The 23,207-nt window shown below is 51.6% G+C and overlaps 2 protein-coding genes across 6 annotated transcripts in view; both read right to left on the reverse strand.

Annotated features, from left to right (window-relative positions):
- Window positions 1–7,172, reverse strand: part of TMEM63A (transmembrane protein 63A) — a 36,909-nt gene extending 29,737 nt beyond the window's left edge. For 2 of the 5 annotated variants that reach the window (XR_004433778.1, XR_004433777.1), the window contains exons 1-2: window positions 7,054–7,172; window positions 1,843–2,045 (exon numbers count right to left, since the gene is read on the reverse strand). Coding sequence is in view for 3 of the 5 variants with exons in the window: in XM_033196888.1 (XP_033052779.1) it covers window positions 1,843–2,028 (186 nt within the window). In the remaining 2 variants the exon portion in view is untranslated. The remainder of the gene's footprint in view (window positions 1–1,842; window positions 2,046–7,053) is intronic. The other 3 variants (XM_033196888.1, XM_033196887.1, XM_033196889.1) reach the window with 2 other exon arrangements.
- Window positions 7,173–10,429: 3,257 nt separating this feature from the next.
- Window positions 10,430–13,913, reverse strand: LEFTY1 (left-right determination factor 1). Its single transcript, XM_033195377.1, has 4 exons — window positions 12,914–13,913; window positions 11,901–12,147; window positions 11,517–11,756; window positions 10,430–11,230 (listed from the first exon to the last, which is right to left on the reverse strand). Exons 1-4 carry the CDS (start codon window positions 13,161–13,163, stop codon window positions 10,867–10,869), a joined length of 1,101 nt encoding a protein of 366 aa, XP_033051268.1. The 5' UTR covers window positions 13,164–13,913; the 3' UTR covers window positions 10,430–10,866.
- Window positions 13,914–23,207: the final 9,294 nt, after the last annotated feature.

A 23,207-nucleotide genomic window follows, 5' to 3' on the forward strand; every position in this document is an offset into this window, starting at 1 on the left:
TTTTCTTCAGGTGAATCAGGAAGTTGGTGACATATTTTCAAAGGCAGGTGAGTTGTGTTGTAGGAAAACCATGAAACCTGCTCAGCAGGTGCCTGCCCTTCCTGTCCACAGCAGCTGCCACCCTGGCCTGTGCAGTGCAGACGTTTCCCACAAACCCATGCTCTCCAGGGCCCTCTGGCTCTTATGTGTCCCTGCTCCCCCACCCCCAAAACTTACTGCAATAAAAACCCACCCCTGGCCAGGCACTGTGGCTCACTCCTGTAATCCCAGCACTTTGGGAGGCCAAGGCTGGTGAATCACTTGAGCTCAGGAGTTTGAGACCAGCCTAGGCAACATGGTGTGAAACCCCATCTCTACCAAAAATGCAAAAATTAGCCAGATGTGGTGGCATGTGCTTGTAGTCCGAGCTATGCAGGAGGCTGAGGTGGGAGGATTGCTTGAGCCCAGGAGGAGGAAGTCGCAGTGAACTGTGATTATGCCACTGTACTTCAGCCTGGGTGACAGAGTGAGACCTTGTCTCAAAAAAAAAAAAAAAAAAAAATTCACCTTCAGTAGCACACTCCAGTAGAGGGTGACTCTCTTCTCAACCAACACTGTTGTAACAATACCCACCCAGCCCACCTAGGGTCCCTGCCCAGGCCCCCCTCTCTTTACTCCTTACCTTGGCCAAACTCTCCCCACCCTGAAGACTCAGGGCCACCCTCCTCTAATCCCACCAACTCTGAAATCCAGCCCAACACCACTGTCTACTCCTCCCTGCTACCCTAAGCCACCCTCCCCACGTTCCCCACCCAAGCCTAGTCTCCAGCTCCAAGCAGTCCAAGGATGTTTACTCCATCAGAGCCATCTGCCCCCTTCATTCAGATGGTCTCTGCTACATGTTAGGAGACAGCATCAAGAGGCACTGGCCAGCCCATGGCATTTGTGAAAAGAAGGGGCACTTTAACCCCAATAAATCTCAGCCAGCTAACGTTGAGTCTACATAAGGAAGAATAATGACATGTTTCAAATTGGAGGTATCCTTGTGAACAAGGAGATCTACGTTAAAGAAAGGCTACCTGCTGAAGGCACGCTCTGAGAATCAGCTTTTGATTCTTTTTTTTTTTTTTTTTTTGAGACAGCGTCTCGCTGTTGTTGCCCAGGCTGGAGTGCAGTGGCACGATCTTGGCTCACTGCAACTCCGCCTCCCAGGTTCAAGAAATTCTCCTGCCTCGGCCTCCAGAGTAGCTGGGATTACAGGCATGCGCCACCACACTCAGCTAATTTTTTGTATTTTTAGTAGAGACAGGGTTTCACCATGTTAGCCAGGCTGGTCTCGAACTCCTGACCTCAGGTGATCTACTCGCCTTAGCCTCCCAAAGTGCTGGGATTACAGGCATGAGCCACCATACCCAGCCCAGCTTCCGATTCTTTAAAAACCCCAGGGATGCCAGAGGGGAACAGGAGGTGACACTTGGGAATTGCAGCTGCTCTATTCTAGTCCGTACTCTCCATTCACATTTCTCAACCCCTTGAGATGACCCTTCCCAAGGGCCTTAAAGACATGACAGGCAGAGAGTTCTGCAATCATGGTAATAATCACAGGCGTAGCTATGTGAGTATTTTGGCCTTATCCAATCTCCAAAATCCTCTGAGGCAGGAATTATGATCTCCATTTCCGGAGCAGAAAGGGGAGGTGCACAGAAGCTATGTAACAGGTCCAAGTCACAGAGCTGGTAAGCAGCAGAGTAGAGATTTAAACCCAGCTACGTCTGACTTCTCATCTAAGTTTTCCAGAAGGCCCTGGCGGGGGATTTAAACAAATAACTGAGGCAGTAGGACACGACTCGTGAGGGCTCTCACCAGGAAGCAGCTGACGTCTATGAGCAGGACAGTGGGGATGCCACCAAAGGTGACTCCCTGGAGCACGGTGCTGTTTTTGGCCGAGTTGTAGCAATAGGAGTCATTGGGCTGGTCCCCGAGGCCCAGCTGCTCCCTGATGGACACCGCCTTGGACTGCCACAGCTCCAGGAATGGAGAGTCCGCCATCGTGCCTGTCTTCCCTGGAGCACAGGACAACAGAACAAGGCAGACAGATGTTCAGCGCTCAAATTTCTTGCAGATTCCCACCAGTGCTGGCAGAACCAAAGGTGGGCATTTCTCCAGGGACTGGTCGGGCACAGGGAGCCAGCAGCAAGGAGTCCAGGAGAGCCAGACATTGGACCTCTGAGTGCCTGGTGGTGTCCACAGAGAATGGCTCCATTATGGGACAATCTCGGGGGATCAGATGGTCAGAGTGGATGGCTCATCCAGGACACAGTGGACAGATCCCCAGAGGGGGTGACATGGAGTAAGGGAGGGACAGAGTTGCTGCAGCTGCTGACTTAAGAAGTCCTAGGCCGGGCACGGTGGCTCAAGCCTGTAATCCCAGCACTTTGGGAGGCCGAGATGGGCGGATCACGAGGTCAGGAGATCGAGACCATCCTGGCTAACACGGTGAAACCCTGTCTCTACTAAAAATACAAAAAACTAGCCAGGCAAGGTGGCGGGCGCCTGTAGTCCCTGCTACTCCAGAGGCTGAGGCAGGAGAATGGCCTAAACCCGGGAGGCGGAGCTTGCAGTGAGCTGAGATCCGGCCACTGCACTCCAGCCCGGGCGACAGAGCAAGACTCCGTCTCACAAAAAAAAAAAAAAGTCCTAAAGCTCCTCTAGCCTCAAGGACTCATGTTGGGAAAGTCACTCCTGCAGAAGCCACTGGCAGATCTGCAGTACAGGCAGGGGAGAGGGAGAAAGGCACACAAAGGCAAGGGGAAAACACAGGGATAAACAGGGAAGAAGGGAACATCCAAGTATTCACGATGGTCCATCCACGAACCACAGACAACACCTCACTCCCACTGCTCACAGAATGTCAGAGCTGGGACCTCAGAGATGGGTCCATCTGCTATACTTGGAAACCAAGCCTCAGAGGTTTAATAACTTGCCCCAAGGTTAAGGTTAAGGAGCTGGTCAGGGCAGAATTGAATCCCAAACCCAGTGTCCTGACTCTCAGATGCCAGTTCTCTTTTTACTTTGCCACAGAGGAGAAAGCAAAGGGGGTGGTCTAGGGTAGGGAGGGGGAGGGAGTCAGGAGTTCCAAGGCCTTCTCAGGGACCTCTGGGTCTGCCAGCTCTGCCCTTTCACACATACATACCCCTCCTGGGTACCATCAGTCTAACTGCAAGGCCCAGCATTTCCAAAGCAAACACTGCTCCAGGCTGGGTTGTTGACTTTTCCTTCCTGAGGCTCCTGGTGCCCCTGGTGAAGCTAACAGAAATCTCCAGTGTCTGTCCCCTGACACCTGAGGCCCGGGAGTTAGTGTCCAAGTTCTCACGCTGTGGCTGAAGGGCCAGAACACATGTTCAACCTGGACTTGCTTAAGATCCCGTCTGCCCAAATCTGGTAAATCTAGAATTCCCAGGGGATTTCTGCTAAGTCTGGTGCTTCTAGCTGTTATAGGGACAAAGATCTTGAGAACAAGAAGAAAAGATATAGAGAACCCAAACAGATGTTTGGATACCAGTAGTGCTGGTAGGGTATGTTGGGTAACCCCTAGGCCTGCAGTGCTGGGGACAATCACACATGGACACCTACACACACACACACACACACACACACAACAGGAAGTATAGGAAGGGTGAATAAGTGGAAAGTCCAAGAGCATGGGAGCATCCCCCAGAGAGCCAAGTCACTTTTTCAACCTTCTAAGAGACTTGGCAATGGCTGGAGGTAGTAGGGGTTGTGATGCCAGAGTCATGGGGCTGCTGGCTCTGAACACAGTCACAAGAGTGACCTCTGGAACACAGATGTTCTTGGCTTCCCTTTAAACACCACCCAGTGGTACCGCCCAATGGAACACCCCAGCCCAACACTTTGAGGCCACCACCTACCCCTCCTTCTTCCTGTCCCCACACTTACCAGATGCTAGGGGAAGGAAGGACTGTGGATGGACCCGTTGGGGAGGTCCTCAGTTGGAGCTGTCTCTGGCAAAGGCAAAAGCAGCCCCAGTACCTCCTAAGCAGCGAAGGGCCAGGCCTCAGAACTAACACTCATTTCCTGCAGGGCTTTCCTGACCAGGAAGTCCTGGGGTACCAGCCTGTAGACTTTCCTGAAGGATCACAGACACCCAGCATCACATGGGAGCCACCCTTTTCCAGCGTAGGGGTCTGGATGGAAACCCTCCAGCACACACCCGTGTATGCATGCTGCCCATATGGAGCTTTACATTCTGCCCAGTGGGCTCCCTCCTGCCTGGATCTCTCCCCAAACTCCCAGAACTGGCTCTCCATCCGTCAGTGCTCCTCTGTGCGACCCTACTCCTCCTTCCTCAGCCAGCACCACCTGCGGACCCAGCCTCTCTCCTCTTCACCAATAACTCAAGGACCTGCTGGGGCTAGGGGAGCAGCCCTCTCCCACAGAAGCCCTGGAGGCTGTGGGCTCATGGTAGGACCCCAAGCAAAGGACTTCACCTGGGCCCCAAGGGCTAGTGCTACTGGGGAGGCTCCCCAAGGTTCCCCAAGAGCTAGAATTAGGAAAAAGGAACACAGCAGCATGAACAAGGAAGGCTTGAGAAGTGAAGTGGAAAGAAAAAACATCCCATAAAATGCTCACAGAGGGAACATTGTCCCTGGAAAGGGGAGGGTGCTGTGGCGGTGCTGGGAGTGGCAAACCCTCCCCAGGACTGCAGAGAAGGAGAGAGGCCTCCGCGAAGGGAAATACCTGTGCCTCCTCTTCCCCCTCCAGCCCCAGTTATGCCTCTAAGTCACTTGTCTCTTGCCAAATAGGCTTCCCAGGGTGGTTTGACAAAGTCTGGTAAGAACTCAGGGAGGTGGCTAGCAAATACTATGAGCCTGAGATGGAGGTAAGTTCAGGTGGCCAGTCCTGTCTGCCCTCTCCGATGAGCACCCAGGTTAGGGCACAGCTCTGGGGATCCACAGTCTCTCTTAGACCCTTCAGCTCAGTCCCAGCCTGTGCCTGCCCATTAGACATGTAAAGTCCAGATCCCACTGAAACAGCTCCATCCCTCTGGCTCTCAACAGGACAGCTCCTCTGCATCTTCACAAACAGGCATGTTGTGCACGGGCAGCTGAGAACACAGACACCATGAAGCAGCACTGCCAGACTGAGGAGAAGGCAGGGGGAGGGGAGCACCCAGTTGGCAGCTATGTGGAGGAGGCCAAACCAGCAGCTAGGCACTGTGGTTGCGGTGGCACCGCCTGGCTGAGAACCCCAGGGAATATTCAGTCATCCTAGATGTATGTGAACGCCTAGCACGTATCTGTGCCTTCCAGAAATTCTCCATTCATCCCCTTATTCCCACTTAATATGCTGAGGGTAGGAAAGCCAAGAATTACTGCTGAGGCCCAAAAGCCAGAGTGGGCAGCAGGTGACTTCACGCTGCCAACCCAAAGTTCAACCCATGTGCATGCAAGCGTCTGACTGTGGCCAGTGGGAGATGGCTAAATCCAACAGCTGTCTGAACTTGCCAAAGTAAACCACCTATGCTAACCCACTGCCCAGTCTCCACTGGCAGCAAAGACTGGCCTAGTGACCAACTTGACAAGCTCTAGAAATGCCAGCACAATGCTGCAGGAAGTATATGGATATTGTTGGTTCTTGCAAGAAGGCCCGTACAAATTCAGAGTAATTTTATCATCACCAAATCTTTCAATCCTGTGATGACCATAGCAAAACTACAAGCTGCTCCAGGCCTTCTGCCGCAGGAGCTAACTCTGGTCTTTCAGATGCAGAATAAGGTTGCAGAGTAAACCTTATGGCAACATCAAACAGGACCCAGTAACCCAGACAACTGTTTACCTCTACCCTGGAGCACAAAAGAAATGACACAGCCCCTGGCTGAAATGAGAGGCAGTGTGGCTCAGGGATTATGTGAGCAGGCTCTGGAGTTAGGGTCTCAGCACCACGCAGTTCAGACCAGCAGCCTAACCACTCCATGCCTTGGCTTCCTTGGCCTGGAAATGCGAGTGATCACTTTCTCTCACGGGGCTGTTGGGAGGCACAGACCCCAAACAACACCTGTAAAGCACTTAGCCCAGGACCGGCCCTAGCAAGCAATTAGAAGTTGTTTGCCTTTATTTTAAGTCACCCCTCCAGCTAATGGGAAACACAAGGGCAGGACCCCACCTGACGTCTTCTCTGTTAGAGCCCAATGAACAGCTAGGGGAGACCTTTGCCCCCATACTAAACAAAGGAAGGGGGCGTGTGAAGAGAAAAGGAGCCTCGGCTTCCGGCTTCCGTTCATATCCCCCTGAAGGCACAGCAGACTTGAGGATGACCTGACAGGTGTCAGGGGAGGGTCAAGGGGTCCACCACGCTGTCCACCCCTGCCCTTGAAGAGGACACCACCTGCCTGGGGCTGAATGACCAAGGCCCTTCCAGGGACTCAGGCAGCTATTCTTACCAGGTGCTGGAACCTTTGCGGATTTGGTTTCTTAGCAGAGCTCACCTCACCTGTCCCGCCCCCGCCCTTCCCCCCAGTTCCCGAGTCCCCAGCCTCTGTCCTCAGGACTCCGCCAAGGCTGCAGGAAGTGGTCACCCTGGGACAGCCCGAGGGTGGCCTCTGCCTTCCTGGCGTCAGGAAACTCGGACGCCTGGCCCTTTCCCAGCCCGGCCTCGTCTAGGGTCGGAGGAGCCCAGAGCTGCGCTCCTAGTTAGGTGAGAGGTCGGATTCCGCCGACAAATCCCAAAGAGAGGGATGGTGAAGGTGGTACCAGTCCTGAAAGCGAAAAGTCGGAGCCTCGGAGAGGGAAGTCCTGAAAAGCCGCCAGAAAGTCCCGAGGAACGCAGGGCTGGAATGAGGGCGCGGCGACCCCTGCCCTGACCCTCTCCTCCCACCCAATCCGGCGTCGTCAACCCCTTGCTTGGGGTCGGGGGCTTTGGTGTCTGCGGAGGCTGGGAGCCGTTCCGGAACCGGACACTTGGCGCGCACCCCGACGTGGACCCGGCCCCGCACGTCCCGGGAAAGGAGGAGGGCGCGTTTCCCCACTTCACGCCCCCTGTCCCCTGTACCTGCGGCGGCGGCGGCGTGTCTGGCGGGACCCAGCCAGGCCGGGCGTATTCCGACCACTTAAAAGTTACAAAGTGAAACTCCAGCGCCTCCTGCACATGCGCAGAGCTGCGTCCACAGCTTGCCCAATTTGGAGCCTTCGCCCGCGCCGGCGCGAGCCTGGACGCAGCCGACTGCGCCTTCCGCGGTGGCCCTCAGCGGTCCTCTGCCCTGGCCTGGCCTCCTGATCGTCGCTTAGCCCCGCAGGTCCTCCCGGAGGTCTGCAAGCCCCGGACCGGCCAGCTCAAGTCCAGAGGCTGAGAAGGGATCCGTTGGGGCGCACCCTCTTCCGTCCCCCTGCACGAGCCCAGTCTCTGGACGCCTCCGGGAGACCTGGGCCAAGCACACGGTGGTCGCAGCGCAGAGAGAGCATCTGCAAACGTTGGTGGTGGTACTTTGAATTTCCGCGAAGAGCTCTTAGACCCGCCCCAGGAGAGTGGAGGTGGCGGGGTGGTAGCATGGGGAGCTCAACAGGATTCAGCCTGCACCTCGGCTCCGGGCAGTCGGGGACCGCGCGGAGCGCCCTGCGAGAGGCCGCGGCTCCCCCGCCGCTGTAGAAGGCCGGACCGTGAAAGCCCGGAGGGTCTTCGTTCGGGCAAAAATGTGGGGGCGGGTCGCAGCATTTCCAACGCTCCTTAGGGCCAAGTCCCTTACTGCCCGAGCCAGGGCCGCCAAGGGCACCTACTCCAGCCCAGCTACGAGAGCGCGGCATGCCTCGCGGCCCGGAGCCAGATGTTTCCCGGAAGCCGGTGGCCTCTACAACTGGACCGCAAGCTCGCAAGTCCGCCGCGCCAGGGACTGCTGGGCGCTGCGCAGGAAGCGAGGCTGGGTTCGGGGAGGACCGCGCGCCCTGGGAATCAAGGAGCAAACCACCCCATCCGCAGGCCCCTGTTTCCATATCTGTGAAACGAGTGGTTGGACCAAAGCTTCCCTCTCAGGTCCTTTCTAGCACCAAACCACTCTGAGTTCTGAGCAGTCCTCTCCCCACACGCACGGCTTTGCGGGTTCTCCGACCTCTCTTCCATTTCTGAGCTTTCATCTTTTTCTGTAACGGTATAAAAATATCCTTCTTATGGCCGGGCGCCATGGCTCATGACTGTAATACCAGCACTTTGGGAGGCCGAGGCGGGCGGATCACCTGAGGTCGGGAGTTTGAGACCAGCCTGACCAGCGTGGAGAAACCCCGTCTCTACTAAAAATACAAAATTAGCCAGGTGTGTTGGCACATGCCTGTAATCCCAGCTACTAGGGAGGCTGAGGCAGGAGAATCGCTTGAACCTGGGAGGCGGAGGTACAGTGACCCGAGATCGCGCCATTGAACTCCAGCCTGGGCAACAGGAGTAAAACTCTGTCTCCAAAAAAAAAAAAAAAAAAAAAATTCCTCCTTACCTCCCTGTCCCTGATTCTAGCGCCAGTCTGTGGCTGTCCAGGGGTCGGGTGGGGAGGGTCTCTTCCTGCCTCTCTCAGTTCTTTTCTGTCCCATCTGGCTTCCCCTTCTCTCCCCAAACCTCTATCCACTAGTTATTTCCCAGGGTTTTTCCTCTGTGCCCACCCCCACCCAGTATAATCTCTGCCCTTGTCCCTCCAAAGCTGGGCCTGGCCATCCCCCCTCCCTGCTCTCTTACCTCCACATCTGACCATCTGCAGAGTCCTGGGTGTGGCCCCTGGACTCCCCGTTGGCTCCTGAGACTGTCCCTGTCCAATCTTCTTTCCACTCCCCACTCCCACACCTGCCTGTCCTCCTCCCTTCCCTGCCTCAATGAATGGTGCCCCCACGTCTGATCTGTGGGGGCACCATTCATTGGGGCAGGGTCTAGGCAAGTGCAAGGTTCCGGTCTTGGTAATTAGAATGCTGGAGCCACTGACAAAGATTTCAGAGAAAGAAAGGATTTCTAAATTTGTTCTTAAGTAGGTTAAGGTTATTTCAAAATCAAGAGAAGGCCTTGATGGATCGGAATGTGAGTTAAGATAGCCACAACCTTTGTTATGTCAGTTGTGTGAAGTGTTTGTAAAATCACTATTTTATTTTTTAATTTTTAATTAATTAATTAATTTACTTATTGAGACAGAGTCTCGCTCTGTCGCTCAGGCTGTAGTGCAGTGGTGTGATCTCAGCTCACTGTAACCTCCACCTCCTGGCTTCAAGTGATTCTCCTGCCTCAGCCTGCTGAGTAGCTGGGATTACAGGCATGTGCCACCGCACCTGGCTAATTTTGTACTTTTAGTAGAGACAGGGATTCTCCATGTTGGTCAGGCTGGTCTCAAACTCTCAACCTCAGGTGAGCCTCAGGATTACAAACGTGAGCCACCGTGCCCAGTTGCACAGCTCTTATAGCTATAAATTCCAGATCCTCTGGAGCTTTATTTTCTTCTCTAAGTTATAGATGATTATTTTGATCACAGGTTTTATTATGATGCAAGTAGGATTGAAATAAAGCCCAATCACTATGCCCAGGAAAGTCAAAGTGTCAAGAACAGAAAGATTTCTGTATCAATTCTGAGAGGACAGGCACCACAGATACTAGAATCAGAATACATTTTATTTTTATTTTATTTCATTTTATTTTTGAGACAGAATCTTGCTCTGTTGCCCAGGCTGGAATACAGTGGTGTGATCTCAGCTCACTGCAACTTCTGCCTCCCGGGTTTAAGCGATTCTCATGCCTCAACCTCCCAAGCAGCTGGAATTACAAGCACACACCACAATGCCCAGCTAATTTTTGTATTTTTAGTAGAAACGCAGTCTCGCCATGTTGGCCAGACTGGTCTTGAACTCCTGGCCTCAAGTGATCCGCCCACCTCAGCCTCCCAAAGTGCTGCGATTACAGGAGTGAGCCATGGTGCTGGCCCTGAAAGCATTTTAATCCTAGTTTCCCGTATTACTTAACCAAGATCTTTACCAAGTCATGGCCAACTCAAGCTCTTTCCTTAGTTTTACAATTAGGTTGACCTAATCTCTGTAGAACTTTCTGCTCCTTCCTCAATTTACAGAGCTTTGATTAAAATGGAAAATTACAGCCGGGCGCAGTGGCTCATGCCTGTAATCCGAGCACTTTGGGAGGCTGAGGCTGCCGAATGACTTGAGGTAAGGAGTTCCAGACAAGTGTGGGCAACATGGCAAAACCCCATCTCTACTAAAAATACAAAAAATTAGCCTGGCATGGTGGCACATGCCCGTAATCCCAGTTACTCAAGATGCTGAGGCATGAGAATCGCTTGAACCTGGAAGGTGGAGGCTGTAGTGAGTTGAGATTCGGCCACTGCTCTCCAGCCTGGGTGACAGAGCAAGACTCCGTCTCAAAAATAATTAATTAACTAAAATAAAATAGAAAATTACAAAATTACAGAATAAAATGTGTTTTATTCATGTTTTACAAAGTCTTTATTATCTGGATTGGGGTTGCACAACCCACACTTAACCCCAGGTCTTAGGTCCATAGTGGTGGAGGAGTTTAGCCCAGATCCAGTGACAGGACAAGTAAACAATGACACATTGGGGTTTCTGCCCTCAGGTTACAGTATCTCCACATGTAAGTGCTTAGAATATAGTGCAGCGAATAATAAGAATAGAGAAAACTGAGCAAGGGCTCCCCAGTGGCCAAGGATTCTCATTCCTGAGCACAAACTAGGTGAGGTAACTTGTCAAGGGAAGCAAATTCAGGGCTCACTAGAGAGCACAGAGCATTTGTTCATCAGCAGTTCAGTCATCGCCAGCTCTCCTGGTACCCTAGAACCTTCAGAAACACACACAAGTCAAGTCCCTCAGTGGCTCCACCAGGCGCCTACGGCTGGAGTCCCCTTGGCACGAGCGCCCCATCCGAGGCACAGCTGCACTTCTGCACCCTCATGTTGGGCAGGCTGACCACCTGGGGCCTGGTCCTGCCTCCCTCCTTGATGCTGACGATCATGGGCAGCGAGGCAGTCTCCGAGGCGATGCACTGTCGTGGCCCCAGAAACGGCCACTTGAAGGCCAGGGCCTCCGGGGGCTGCTGGCAGGTGCCCACACACTCATAAGCCAGGAAGCCCGGGGGCTCCAGCACCCAGTTATCGGCCCACTTCATCCCCTGCAGGTCAATGTACATCTCCTGGCGGCAGCAACGGGTGCCCTCGGTCACTGGTGCTTCAGGGTCACAGTCGCCCTGAGCTCTGTGTGGGCAAAGAGAGCAGGGTCAGCAGTCATCTGGGATGGAGATTTATGATCCATCTCTCAACTTCAAAAAGCTGGATGTTTGTGATATAGGATAGACAGTTACAAATAACTTGAAAATTAATAACTGATATTTACTGAGGACCTCCTAAGAGTCAGAGGAAGAATTGTATACACTGTCTCATTCATTCCCAGAGCACTCTGAAAAGTTGTCCATTTCAAAACAAATTTAATTGCCTCTCTGTTTCTTTATTCCGGCTCACCAGTTTAACCCTCAGCACCTACCCGTAGTCCCCGAGGTCCAGGGTGTGCAGCTCCAGCTGGGGCTCCCCAAGCCCGGCCGGCGCCCCCTGCGAGGCGAAGCGGACCAGCTTGTGGGCGCCGGACGCTAGCGGGCCCGGATGCTCCGTCTGCACCGACACCTGTAGCAGCAGCGGCTGCCGGGGCCGGCTCAGCTGCTGCCAGAAGTTCACGGCCTCGGTCACGTCGAAGACCTTCCAGCCGCTCTCGTGGGCGGACACCAGCCTGAGACACGACAGACACCCAACGCCGCGTGAGGGCGGGGACTGGGACGGGCCCCGAGGACCCCGCTCCGCCCCCCGCGTCCCCGCCCCCAAGCCAGGCCGAGCAGCCCCCTCCCCCTGCCGTGCGCGCCCGCGCGACCCCCACCTGGAGTCGATGAGAGAAGTGCGGTTGGAGCCGTCGTCGCGGACGCGAAGCCACTCGACAGTCACCCGGGCCCAGGCGCTGCGCGGGGACAGCCGCCCGTGCCTGTGCAGCGCGGCCTTGGGGACCGGCTCCTGGAAGAGCCGCAGTATGGCCTGCACCAGCTCGCTGTTGGGCGGCAGCCGCTGCTCCATGCCGAACACCAGCAAGTGCGTGCTGGCCTCCGACGCCAGGAACCTGCCGGCCACCTCTGGGGACAAGAGCAGGGTCAGCGGAGCCTCCCTGGACTCCAGGGGAGCTCTGAGGATGGCAGGGCCACTGAGCTGGCAGCCAGGCCAGGAGACACCGGCCCCTGTTCTATCTCTGGGGCAAACCCAGTTTAAAAATCTCCCTTGGATCTGGACCTTGTTTAGTAATCATCTCAATCCAGCAGGCAGGGGCGCCTGTGGGACCCTGGGCTAGCAAGTTTGCCTCAGCTGAGATGCTGGGAGCAGAATCCTCACCCAGGTGCGTGGCCTTGGGTCTAGCTCTGCTCACTGAGGAGCTAGGGAGGTGAGAGGCTGCCGGAGGATTCAGGCCCAGCTGCACCCCTGACAGCCAGGTATAACCCAGGTAGTCTACTTAAGTGCAGTATTTTCCAGTTACCCAAACACGCTTCTATTTACAATGACTCATTTTGATGTTCACAATGCTGGAAGATGGGCAAGACATAGCTATACCCCAGTTCCACATGAGCGAATGGTTGTGAGATGATTTTAAAGCAATATACTCCAAGTAGAGCTCAGACCAGAGTGGCAGTATGAAAACAGACCCCGGGAGTCCTGACTGCGTCCACCACTGCATGCTGAGGCCCTGCCATCCTCACAGGCCCGGCCCCACCTCACTGCCCTTTAGACCATGGCCCTCACCCAGCCTCCCACAGACCTCTGCAAGGCCAGGAGCCCTTTGACGCCACCGGAGTGGGCACATCTGACCTGCCCCATGGGACCAGGGGCAGCAGGGAGGGAGGGCCTCACCTCGGAAGCTCTGGCTGAATCTCTTGCCGCGGGAGCGGTCCCCGTGGCTGCGCTGCAGCAGGGTCAGGTATTGGGCCCTCACGTGGGCGGGCATGACCAGCTCCTCCATGTCAGCCCTGTCCAGTATGGGTGCCTCGCTGAGCTGCAGCTGCCGCAGCAGGCTGCCCAGGAGCTGCTCCCCGGTCAGGGCCGCCCCCGGGCCGGCCAGGGGCAGCACCCAGAGTGCGCAGCAGAGCCACAGGGGTCGCATGGCACTGTCTGGAAGGAGCAGTGGGCAGAATGGGAATGTCCCTTGAGATGGTTGAAGGAGGGTGTCAGGCAGCTGGATGTGCTGAGAGCCAAGCCTGGGCAGCTTTATAGCCTGGGGTGGAGGGAGGAGGTAGGGAGTGGGGAGGGAAGGAGGGAGGGAGGTCACACCCCTGGGACCTCCTAGGAGCTCACAGCCAGACAGGTCCCGGAGCTGGGAGGAGGGGCTGTCTAGATAGGACAAGTCTGTCTGGGCTGTGAACAGCTGGGTATGGCTGTCTGTACAATGGTCGTGAACCCCTAATGTGGGTTGAGGCCTGACCAGTTAAATTAAAAAGCTCATTTCCTAGAGTAGACATGGGGCTCTCATTCTCTGCAAGAGGCTCAGTTCCCCCAGTTGCTGGTAAGTGGACCTAGAGTCTTGTTCCTTGCTGCAACCAACCAATCGACAGGAACTAGAACGACTTGGGCAATGTAAGGGCCAATCCGGCCTGCAGGGATGAGCATCTGGGCCCCTGCTCAGAAGGTCCTGGGGCCTCATGAGATCCTGAGCTGGTGGTCCCCAGCTGTGAAACCAGACTTCCCACTGTTCTGGGGAGAGCTTCCTAGGCAAGGGAGCCTGGGAGCATTTAGTACCCATGGGGTTTTGTCCAATAAGGAAGGAGCCTCATCCTCTCCCTCATCCCTGCTGTTCACAGAATTAAAGTTTAGAGTTGAAAGGAATATCCAGGCTACCTTCTCCCCCAATTTTTTTTTCTTTTGAGACAGAGTTTCATTCTTGTTGCCCAGGCTGGAGTGCAATGGCGCAGTCTTGGCTCACGGCAACCTCTCCCAATTTTTGAGTTGAAAAAAAACTGAGGCTCAGAGACGTGTCAACTTCCTGAAGCTCACAAAGTTAATGATCAATGTCCATATAAAGTCAGGTCTTGCAATTCACAAAGTTCTTGGCACACTCAAATTATTTACAGCCTAGTTTTGACCTATGCCCTAAAGGGAGTCAGGTGGTCTCAATCCAGGTGATCAGGTCTAGGCTGGGGCAGGGGGACAATCCCCCAAGACAGAGGACCTCTATCTTGAATGTGGATTTGTGATCTGGTTAAAGAGTTTTGCTGGGGAAATAAAACAATTGGGTGATCAGCTAGGCGTAGGGCTACCAGACAAAATACAAGACACTATTTGGGACATAATTATACTAAAAAATTCTTCATTGTCTACCTGACATTCAAATTTCACCAGAGTCCTATATTTTTATTTCTTTTTTCTTTTTTTGAGATGGAGTCTCACTCTAGCGCCCAGGCTGGAGTGCAGTGGCCGGATCTCGGCTCACTGCAAGCTCCGCCTCCCGGGTTTACGCCATTCTCCTGCCTCAGCCTCCCGAGTAGCTGGGACTACAGGCACCCGCCACCTCGCCCGGCTAGTTTTTCTTTTTTTTTTTTTTTTTAAGTAGAGACGAGGTTTCACTTAAAAGTAGAGCCAGGATGGTCTCAATCTCATGACCTCGTGATCCGCCCGTCTCGGCCTCCCAAAGTGCTAGGATTATAGGCTTGAGCCACCTCGCCCTTATTTTTCACATCTGGCAACGCTAGCCAGAGGTCAGAAAAAGAAAGCGAATGTGGATTGGGAGACTGTTTACAGTGGTCTGAAGTGTTTCCAGGAGGGAGGGCAGCCCCACCCTTTGTCATGCAGAAGAAGGAGCCTGGCTTCCCCAACCATCCCCACCTGGGTCTGCCCAGATTGGGCTTGAGATGGTAAAGTGGACCCAGAACCAGATCTTCTATGGGAGGAGAGCGGGGCAGGGGAATGAGTGATCCCTACCCTGACTCAGAGCACATTTGGACCTGGCTCTGGGCCCAGAACTAAGGACACTGGAGGGCAGTGGGCTGGCCATGCTGGGGAGAGGGGGAGGGGGCCCAGGTAGGAAGGTGGATGAGGAGTGGGGCCCTGTGCCCTCGACCACACTCCTGCCCCTGGTGGTCCAGGATGTGACCCCAACCAGAGGCCAGGTTGCCAAGTGAGGGCCATGGGAAAATGTAGGGGTCAGAGGTCATCCTGGGGCCTCCATGGACGAGGACGAGCTGGACTCAGGCCTGAGCTCTGAGGTCAGCGAAGCTAACAGTCCAGGAGTGGAGTGGTTTCTAAGTCAGAGCCCAGCATCTTGGGTCTCCAGGGTGGCTTTTGCCCCCTTCCTGGGAAGGGGCAGATACTTCTGAGAGTGCTCAGGAAATGCCCCAAGGCCAGTCTAGGTGTCCTGGGCTGCCCCAACCCACACCATCAACCTCCCTGACCCCAGGCCTGGGGGCCCATGTGGCTCCTTGGTGGTTCCAGGCACCCCCTGTGTGGGCCGTTCCTCTTCTCCCAGAGTAGCTCAGACTCTGGCATCATGGGGGGCCTTCCCTGGGGCTCCATCTGGGCTGAGGAGGGTGGGAAACAAACCAGGAATAGGGACTCATTTTAGTTCATCCAGCGCCTTTGTATGGTGGGCACATCTTGTGAGACACCAACAACTCAAGCATGGCCTGGCAAGGACCTTCTATCTCTTGGTGATGTTTGTTCAGTGTTCCAAGCTATGGACCCTGGGAACGGCCAACCTGGATGTTTAATTCCGTTTAACTATGAAGAACATCAGGCCCCTGGCCCGTTACTTGAAACACAGTCTGTACAAGGAACAGAGGTCCATTGTTTTGAGGTAGGTGGAGGCTGCTAAGTAGAGGTTGCTAGATGGAAGTTGCAATGTGAAGGTTTTGGGCTGGGCATGGTGGCTCACACCTATAATCCCAGCACTTTGGGAGGCCAAGGTGAGCGGATTACTTGAGGTCAGGAATTCGAGCCCAGCCTGGCCAACATAGCAAAACCTTGACTCTACCAAAAGTACAAAAATTAGCTGGGCTTGGTGGAGGACACCTGTAGTCCCAGCTACTCGGGAGGCTGAGACAGGAGATGCGCTTGAACCCGGGAGGCAGAGGTTGCAGTGAGCTGAGATTGCACCACTGCACTCCAGCCTGGGTAACAGAGTGAGACTCTGTCTCAAAAAAACCCAACCAAACAAACAAACAAAAGTTGCAATGTAAAGATTTCTACATAACTTGCATGCTTTTCACAAATAGCAGTGGTTGCTCTTGTCCAACCTGCCTCTCCTGGACTTCCCCCTGTGCGTAAGTCCCTTGAATAAAACTCATGTCTCACCTGCTGTTCTCTGGGTCTTTTCTTTGGTCTCTCCAAGGTGGTACCTTCCCAGCTTGCCTGCTTGGGGGTCCAGCATGACACCCTTCTTGGCAAGAGCGAGTTCAAACCTTGCTATGCCACTCACATTTACTAGCTGTGTGGCCTCTGGCAGGTTTTCTTTTACTTTTTCAAATTAATTTTTTTAATTGGCCGGGCGCGGTGGCTCATGCCTGTAATCCCAGCACTTTGGGAGGCCGAGACGGGCGGATCACGAGGTCAGGAGATCGAGACCATCCTGGCTAACACAGTGAAACCCCGTCTCTACTAAAAATACATTTTAAAAAATTAGCCGGACGCGGTGGCGGGCGCCTGTAGTCCCAGCTACTTGGGAGGCTGAGGCAGGAAAATGGTGTGAACCCAGGAAGCAGAGCTTGCAGTGAGTGGAGATCGCGCCACTGCACTCCAGCCTGGGCAACAGAGCAAGACTCCATCTCAAAAAAAAATTTTTTTTTTAATTATTCTTTTTTATTTATTTATTTATTTTTGAGAGGGAGTTTCACTCTTGTTACCCAGGTTGGAGTGCAATGGTGTGATCCTGGCTCACTGCAACATCCGCCTCCTGGGTTCAAGCGATTCTCCTGCCTCAGCCTCCTGAGTAGCTGGGATTACAGGTGCCTGCCACCATGCCTAATTTTTTTGTATTTTTAGTAGAGACGGGGGTTTCACCGTGTTGGCCAGTCTGGTCCCAAACTCCTGGCCTCAAGTGATCTGCCCCCCTCGGCCTCCCAAAATTCTGGGATTGCAAGCATGAACCACCGCGCCTGGCCATATTTTTAAATTTTTTTTTCTGAGACGGGGGTCTCACTATGTTGGCCAGGTTGGTCTTGAACTCTTGGCCTCAAGCCATTCTCCCACCTTGGCTTCCCAAAGTGCTAGGATTACAAGTGTGAGCTACCACACCCAGCCACTGGCAGGTTTTCCACATTCTTCAATACGTTTCCACCTATAAAATGGGAATAATGTATTTTTCTTGCAGTGTTTGTGTTAATGGAGATGTCTACAGAGTGCCTAGCACAGCCTCCTGGTACACACTAGGTGCTCAATAAATAGTAGGAGTTTCTCTTACTGTTACTAATTTTTTAAATGTTTAAATTTTTTAAATTGTGTGTTAGCATTGTTTCTTTTTTTTCTTTTCTCTCTTTTTTTTTGTTTCCTTTTTCTTTTTTGTCTTCTGGTGTTGAAACTGAATTGTTTTGTTTTTGTTTGTAATTAATACAAATAGCACAACTTTCAAAAGATAGGAAAGGGAATATGGAAGAATGTCAGTCTCTTTTTGTTCCTCATCTGCACATTTCTATTTTATCTTTATTTATTTATTTTTTGAGACAGGGTCTCACTCTGTTGTCCAGCCTGGAGTGCAGTGGTGCCATCTCAGCTCACTGCAGCCTCAACCTTCTGGGCTCAAGGGGTCCTCCCACCTCAGTCTCCCGAGTAACTGGAACCATAGATGTGCACCACCACACCCAGCTGAATTATTATTATTATTGTTGTTGTTGTTGTTGTTGTTGTTATTTTGAGATGGAGTCTCACTGTGTTGCCTAGGCTGGAGTGCAGTGGCAGGATCTCAGCTCACTGTAACCTCCACCTCCTGGGTTCAAGAGATTCTCCTCTGGGGTTCAAGAGATTCTGCTGTCTTAGCCTCCCAAGTAGCTGGGATTACAGGCACCCACCACCACGCCTGGCTAATTTTTGTATTTTTAGTAGAAATGGGGTTTCACCATGTTGGCCAGGCTGGTCTCGAACTCCTGACCTCAGGTGATCTGCCCATCTCAGCCCTGCAAAGTGCTGGGATTACAGACATAAGCCACCGTGCCCAGACAAAATTTTTTATACTTCATAGAGAGGAAGTCTTGCTGTGTTGCCCAGACTGGTCTCGAACTCCTGGGCACAAGTAATTCTCCTGTCTCAACCTCTGGAGAAGCTGGGAACATAGGTGTGTGCCATCATGCTCAGCTTATATTTCTGCTTTTGAGAACTGTTTGTTCATATCTTGTGTCAATTTTCTATTGAGTTGTTTTTCCTTACTGATTTGTAGACACTCTTTATATATCAGGGACATTAGCCTTTTCTCTGTTATATGCATTGCAAATATTTCTCTCATGTATAATTTGTGTTTTATACTTTGTTTATGCTGTTTTTTAGTCATACTCTAATGTTTTTATTGAATTATTTTAAATTCACAGATTAGGAAGCATTGGCATTTTCTCATCTAAGAACACAGTTTGCCTTTCCTCATTGTTTGTCTTATGTCTTGCATATAACTTGTTAAAACATCTTATATATAATTTGTTAAATCATCTCCTGGGTAGTTTGCTTTTAATTTGTATTGGAGATGGGATTTTTTTTTAATACCATCACACTGCTTAAGTATTGTTTGCGTCATTAAAGACTTGACTTCTTTTTCTTTTTCTTTTTTTTTTTTTTGAGACGGAGTCTCGCTGTCACCCAGGCTGGAGTACAGTGGCCGGATCTCAGCTCACTGCAAGCTCCGCCTCCCGGGTTCACGCCATTCTCCTGCCTCAGCCTCCCGAGTAGCTGGGACTACAGGCACCAGCCACCACGCCCGGCTAGTTTTTGTATTTTTTAGTAGAGACGGGGTTTCACCGTGTTAGCCAGGATGGTCTCCATCTCCTGACCTCGTGATCCGCCCGTCTCGGCCTCCCAAAGTGCTGGGATTACAGGCTTGAGCCACCGCGCCCGGCCTGATTTCTTTTTCTTTTTTTTTTTTTTTTTTGAGACAGAGTCAATCTGTCACCCAGGCTGGAGTGTAGTGGCACGATCTCTGCTCACTGCCACCTCCACCTCCTAGGTTCAAGTGATTCTCCTGCCTCAGCCTCTAAGTAGCTGGGATTACAGGCACACACCACCACACCTGGCTGTTTTTTATTTTTAGTAGAGACAGGGTTTCATAGTCTTGAACTCCTGACCTCAAGTGATCCACCAGCCTAGGCCTCCCAAAGTGCTGGGATTACAGGCATGAGTCACTGTGCCCAGCCTGAAGATTTGAGGCTATGGTACCAATTGGTACATAGAAGTCTTCTTCAAATTTCTTACAAACAATGAGACATTCCAGTAAACTGAGTTCAAAATTGGTACATAGAAGACTTGACTGGAACTTCTTATTGTTTGTAATAGTTCTTAGTTGATTTCTTGCATTTTCTAGGTACAAAATCTTAATATTTGCTACTAATAATTTAATTCCTCTTTTTCAAAGTTTATTCCTCTGGGTTTTTTTTTTTTTTCTATGTCTAACTCCATTAGTTAGTAGCTTTTCTAGAACAATAGTCAGTAAAAGTGATGACAGTGGATAGCATTGTTTTATTCCTGGTTTTAATAGGACTCCTGTACTATTTACCCATTGAGTATGAGCTTTATGGTTGAGCTAAATATATTTTATCATGGTAAGGAAGAATCCATAATAGAAGTTTTTAAAAATCGAGAACGGGCTGGGTGCGGTGGCTCACGCCTGTAATCCCAGCACTTTGGGAGGCTGAGGCGGGCAGATCACGAGGTCAAGAGTTCGAGACCAGCCTGACTAACATAGTGAAACCCCGTCTCTACTAAAAATACAAAAATTAGCTGGGCGTAGTGGCGTGCGCCTGCAATCCCAGCTACTTGGGAGGCTGGGGCAGGAGAATCGCTTGAACCCAAGAGGCAGAGGTTGCAGTGAGCCGAGATCACACCATTGCATTCCAGCCTGGGTGACAAAAAAAAAAAAAAAAAATTGAGAACGGGCCAGGCATGGTGGCTCATGACTTAAATTCCAGCACTTTGAGAGTCCAAGGCAGAAGGATTGCTTGAAGCCAAGAGTTCAAGACCAGCCTGGGCAACATAGCAAGACCCCCATCTCTACAAAAATTTTTTTAAATTAGTCAGGTGTGGTGGTGTGCACCTGGCTACTCAGGAGGCTAAGACAGGAGGATCACTTGAACTCAGGAGTTTAAGGCTGCAGTTAGCTATGATTGTGCCACGGCACTCCAGCCTGGGTGACAGAGTGAGACCCTGTTTCTAAATAATAATAATTAATAATAATAATAATAATAATAATAATGGATGTTGAGTAAAACCAATTTGATGAATATCTAGAGCAGTGAGAACTCTCAAATATCACTGGTGAGAGCATAAAGTGCTACACCACATAGAGAACTCGGCAGTATTTACTACAGTTCAAGATACCACGTAAACTTAAGACCCAGTGGCCAGGCAACACGGCTCATGCCTATAATCCCAACACTTTGGGATGCTGAGGTGTAAGGATGGCTTGAGGCCAGGAGTTCAAGACCAGCCTCAGCAACAGAGCAAGACCTCATGTCTATTATAAAAAAAAATCATCCAGGTGTGGTAGAACACACCTGTAGTACTCCCAGCTACTCGGGAGGCTGAGGCGGGAGGATTGCTTGAGCCCAGGAGTTCTAGGCTACAGTGAGCCATAATTGCACCACTACAATATAGCAGCCTGGTCAACAGAGCAAGACCCTATCTCTTAAAAACAAAAAGGGGCAGGGCACAGTGGCTCACGCCTCTAATCCCAGCACTTTGGGAGGCCGAGGCAGGCGAATCACCTGAGGTCAGGAGTTCATGACCAGCATGGCCAACATGGTGAAAGCCCATCTCTATTAAAATTACAAAAATTAGCTGGCCTGGTGGCGGGTGCCTGTAATCCCAGCTACTCAGGAGGCTGAGGCAAAAGAATCGCTTGAACCCCCGGTGGGGGGTGTGGCACAGAGGTTGCAGTGAGCCGAGATCATGCCACTGCACTTCCAGCCTGAGCAAGAGAGTGAGATTCCATTTCAAAAAAAAAAAGAAAGAAAGAAAAAAGGCACAGTCATTTCATTCAGTTGGAAATGCATGCATAAGACTGATGATACAGCAGCATTGTTTATGAGTCCAAACTGAAGCAACTCACCAAAAATATGCATCAACACTGTAAAGCACAAATAAAATGTAGTGTAGTCTTATGGAATACTTTGTGGCAAAGAAAATGAACCAAAACTGTCTACAACATTGGCAAATGTCACAAACAGAACATTGAACAGAAGCCAGACATGAAAGATGAATATGATTCCATTTATTTAAAATTCAAAACCATGCAGAAGTAGAGTGTGTAGAGATGGATTTGTTTGCTTTCGTGGGAAGGAAAAAAAGTCATTTGCTAATTAGTAGTGATAACTCTACTCCTCGTTTCTAATATTTACACCTCTGATTTTCTTCTACAGTTACTCATTTTGATTATTTGCAGTCATTGTATACAAACTTTTCAGGAAATACCCTCAGGCATGCAGAGAGCTGGAGGTGGAAATTATAAGAGGACCTATGTCCCCTTTATTTAGGGACCTATCCCACCAACACTCTGCCCTCCTAGCCCCAGGGCCTCAATGGGACGTCTGTCTCCTGCCTGAACGACCACAGTCCAGCCCAGCGTTTCAACACCACCCAGCAGCAACAGAAGCAAGTTGTCCCCTGGCAGATGAAGTGGGTGCCACTGGCTTCCCGATCTCCCTAGATCCAGGCCTGCCCTTTGTGTGGGGAGCTGCCCCCATCTGCCGAGGCTCATGCAGTGAGGCTTGGTTTGTTTGTTCTCTTTGTGGCTTAAGTCATACCTCAGCTCTGCCTATCAGTGAACCACTTCCTGCTGGGAAAAACACCTAGATGGTGTTTTGATTCCACCACATCTCTGTGGCAGCTACACACTACCTTGTGCCAGAGTAAAAGTGATTTCATGATTGATGGCTGCTCCTGCCACTCTCTCCACATCTGACACTTTGGCCTCGACTTTCCCTCCTTCCACACCTCCTGAAAGCTGCTGCTTCCCACTGGCTCCGTCCAAAAACATCTCCTTTCCCTTTTCAAAGAAAAGACTTTTCAGGATTGATAAATGACAAAGAAGGCCAGGTGCAGTGGCTCACACCTGTAATCCCAGCACTTTGGAAGGCCAAAGTGAGCAGATCACCTGAGGTCAGGAGTTCGAGACCAGCCTGGGCAACATGGTAAAACCCTGTCTCTACTAAAAATACAAAAAATCAGCCAGGTGTGATGGCAGGTGCCTGTAATTCCAGCTTACTTGGGAGGCTGAGGCACGAGAATCGCTTGAACCCGGGAGGCAGAGATTGCAATGAGCCAAGATCGCATCACTATACTCCAACTTGGTCAATAGAGGGAGAACTTGTCTCAAAAAAAAAAAAAAAAAAAAAAGTTCAAAAAAAAAAAAACACTCACATAAACCAGTCCCTGTCCTCAAATCTTGCCTTGAAGAAGGAACTTCTAGAAGCCTTCCATCTCCATAAACTCCTCTTCTGGCCTCCCCTTCTCTTCAATTACTTAAGCAAATATTTGTTGATGATTTTGCCCCTTTTCAGTATCCTGAATGAACCTGAGGAGACATGGGCAACCTCAACAACAGGAAGTACAGGTGCATTTCAGGGACCTGGGACAGGCAGGCACTCCTCAAAGGTGAGTTCCGGAACCCACAGGTGCCCGAGCTGCCCTTGCAGTGGCTGGTTCCGCAGTCACCTTCAGGAAGCCTGGTTTCTCCCCTCGCTTCACTTTTCTCCTTCACTGTCCCCCATGCCCTGAGAGGAAGGCATTGTTGACATTTCATAAAGGAGGCCCAGAGCATCTAAGATCCTTGCCCAAGGTTGCAGATTATTAACGAGAGCACTATGGGGGGCAGGGAAGGAGCAATCCTAGCTGGGTGATCTTGGACGAATTCATCATCTGCCAGTGCCTCAGCTTCCTTATCTATGAGATGGGGGCATCAATTCTATCTATGCCCCGAGCACGTAGTGAAGATTACCTGCATGCCAGCCAACCACACGGAGCCATCTTG

This window comes from Trachypithecus francoisi, unplaced genomic scaffold, assembly GCF_009764315.1.
Source record: "Trachypithecus francoisi isolate TF-2019V2 unplaced genomic scaffold, Tfra_2.0 Lachesis_group5, whole genome shotgun sequence".
NCBI lineage: Eukaryota > Metazoa > Chordata > Mammalia > Primates > Cercopithecidae > Trachypithecus > Trachypithecus francoisi.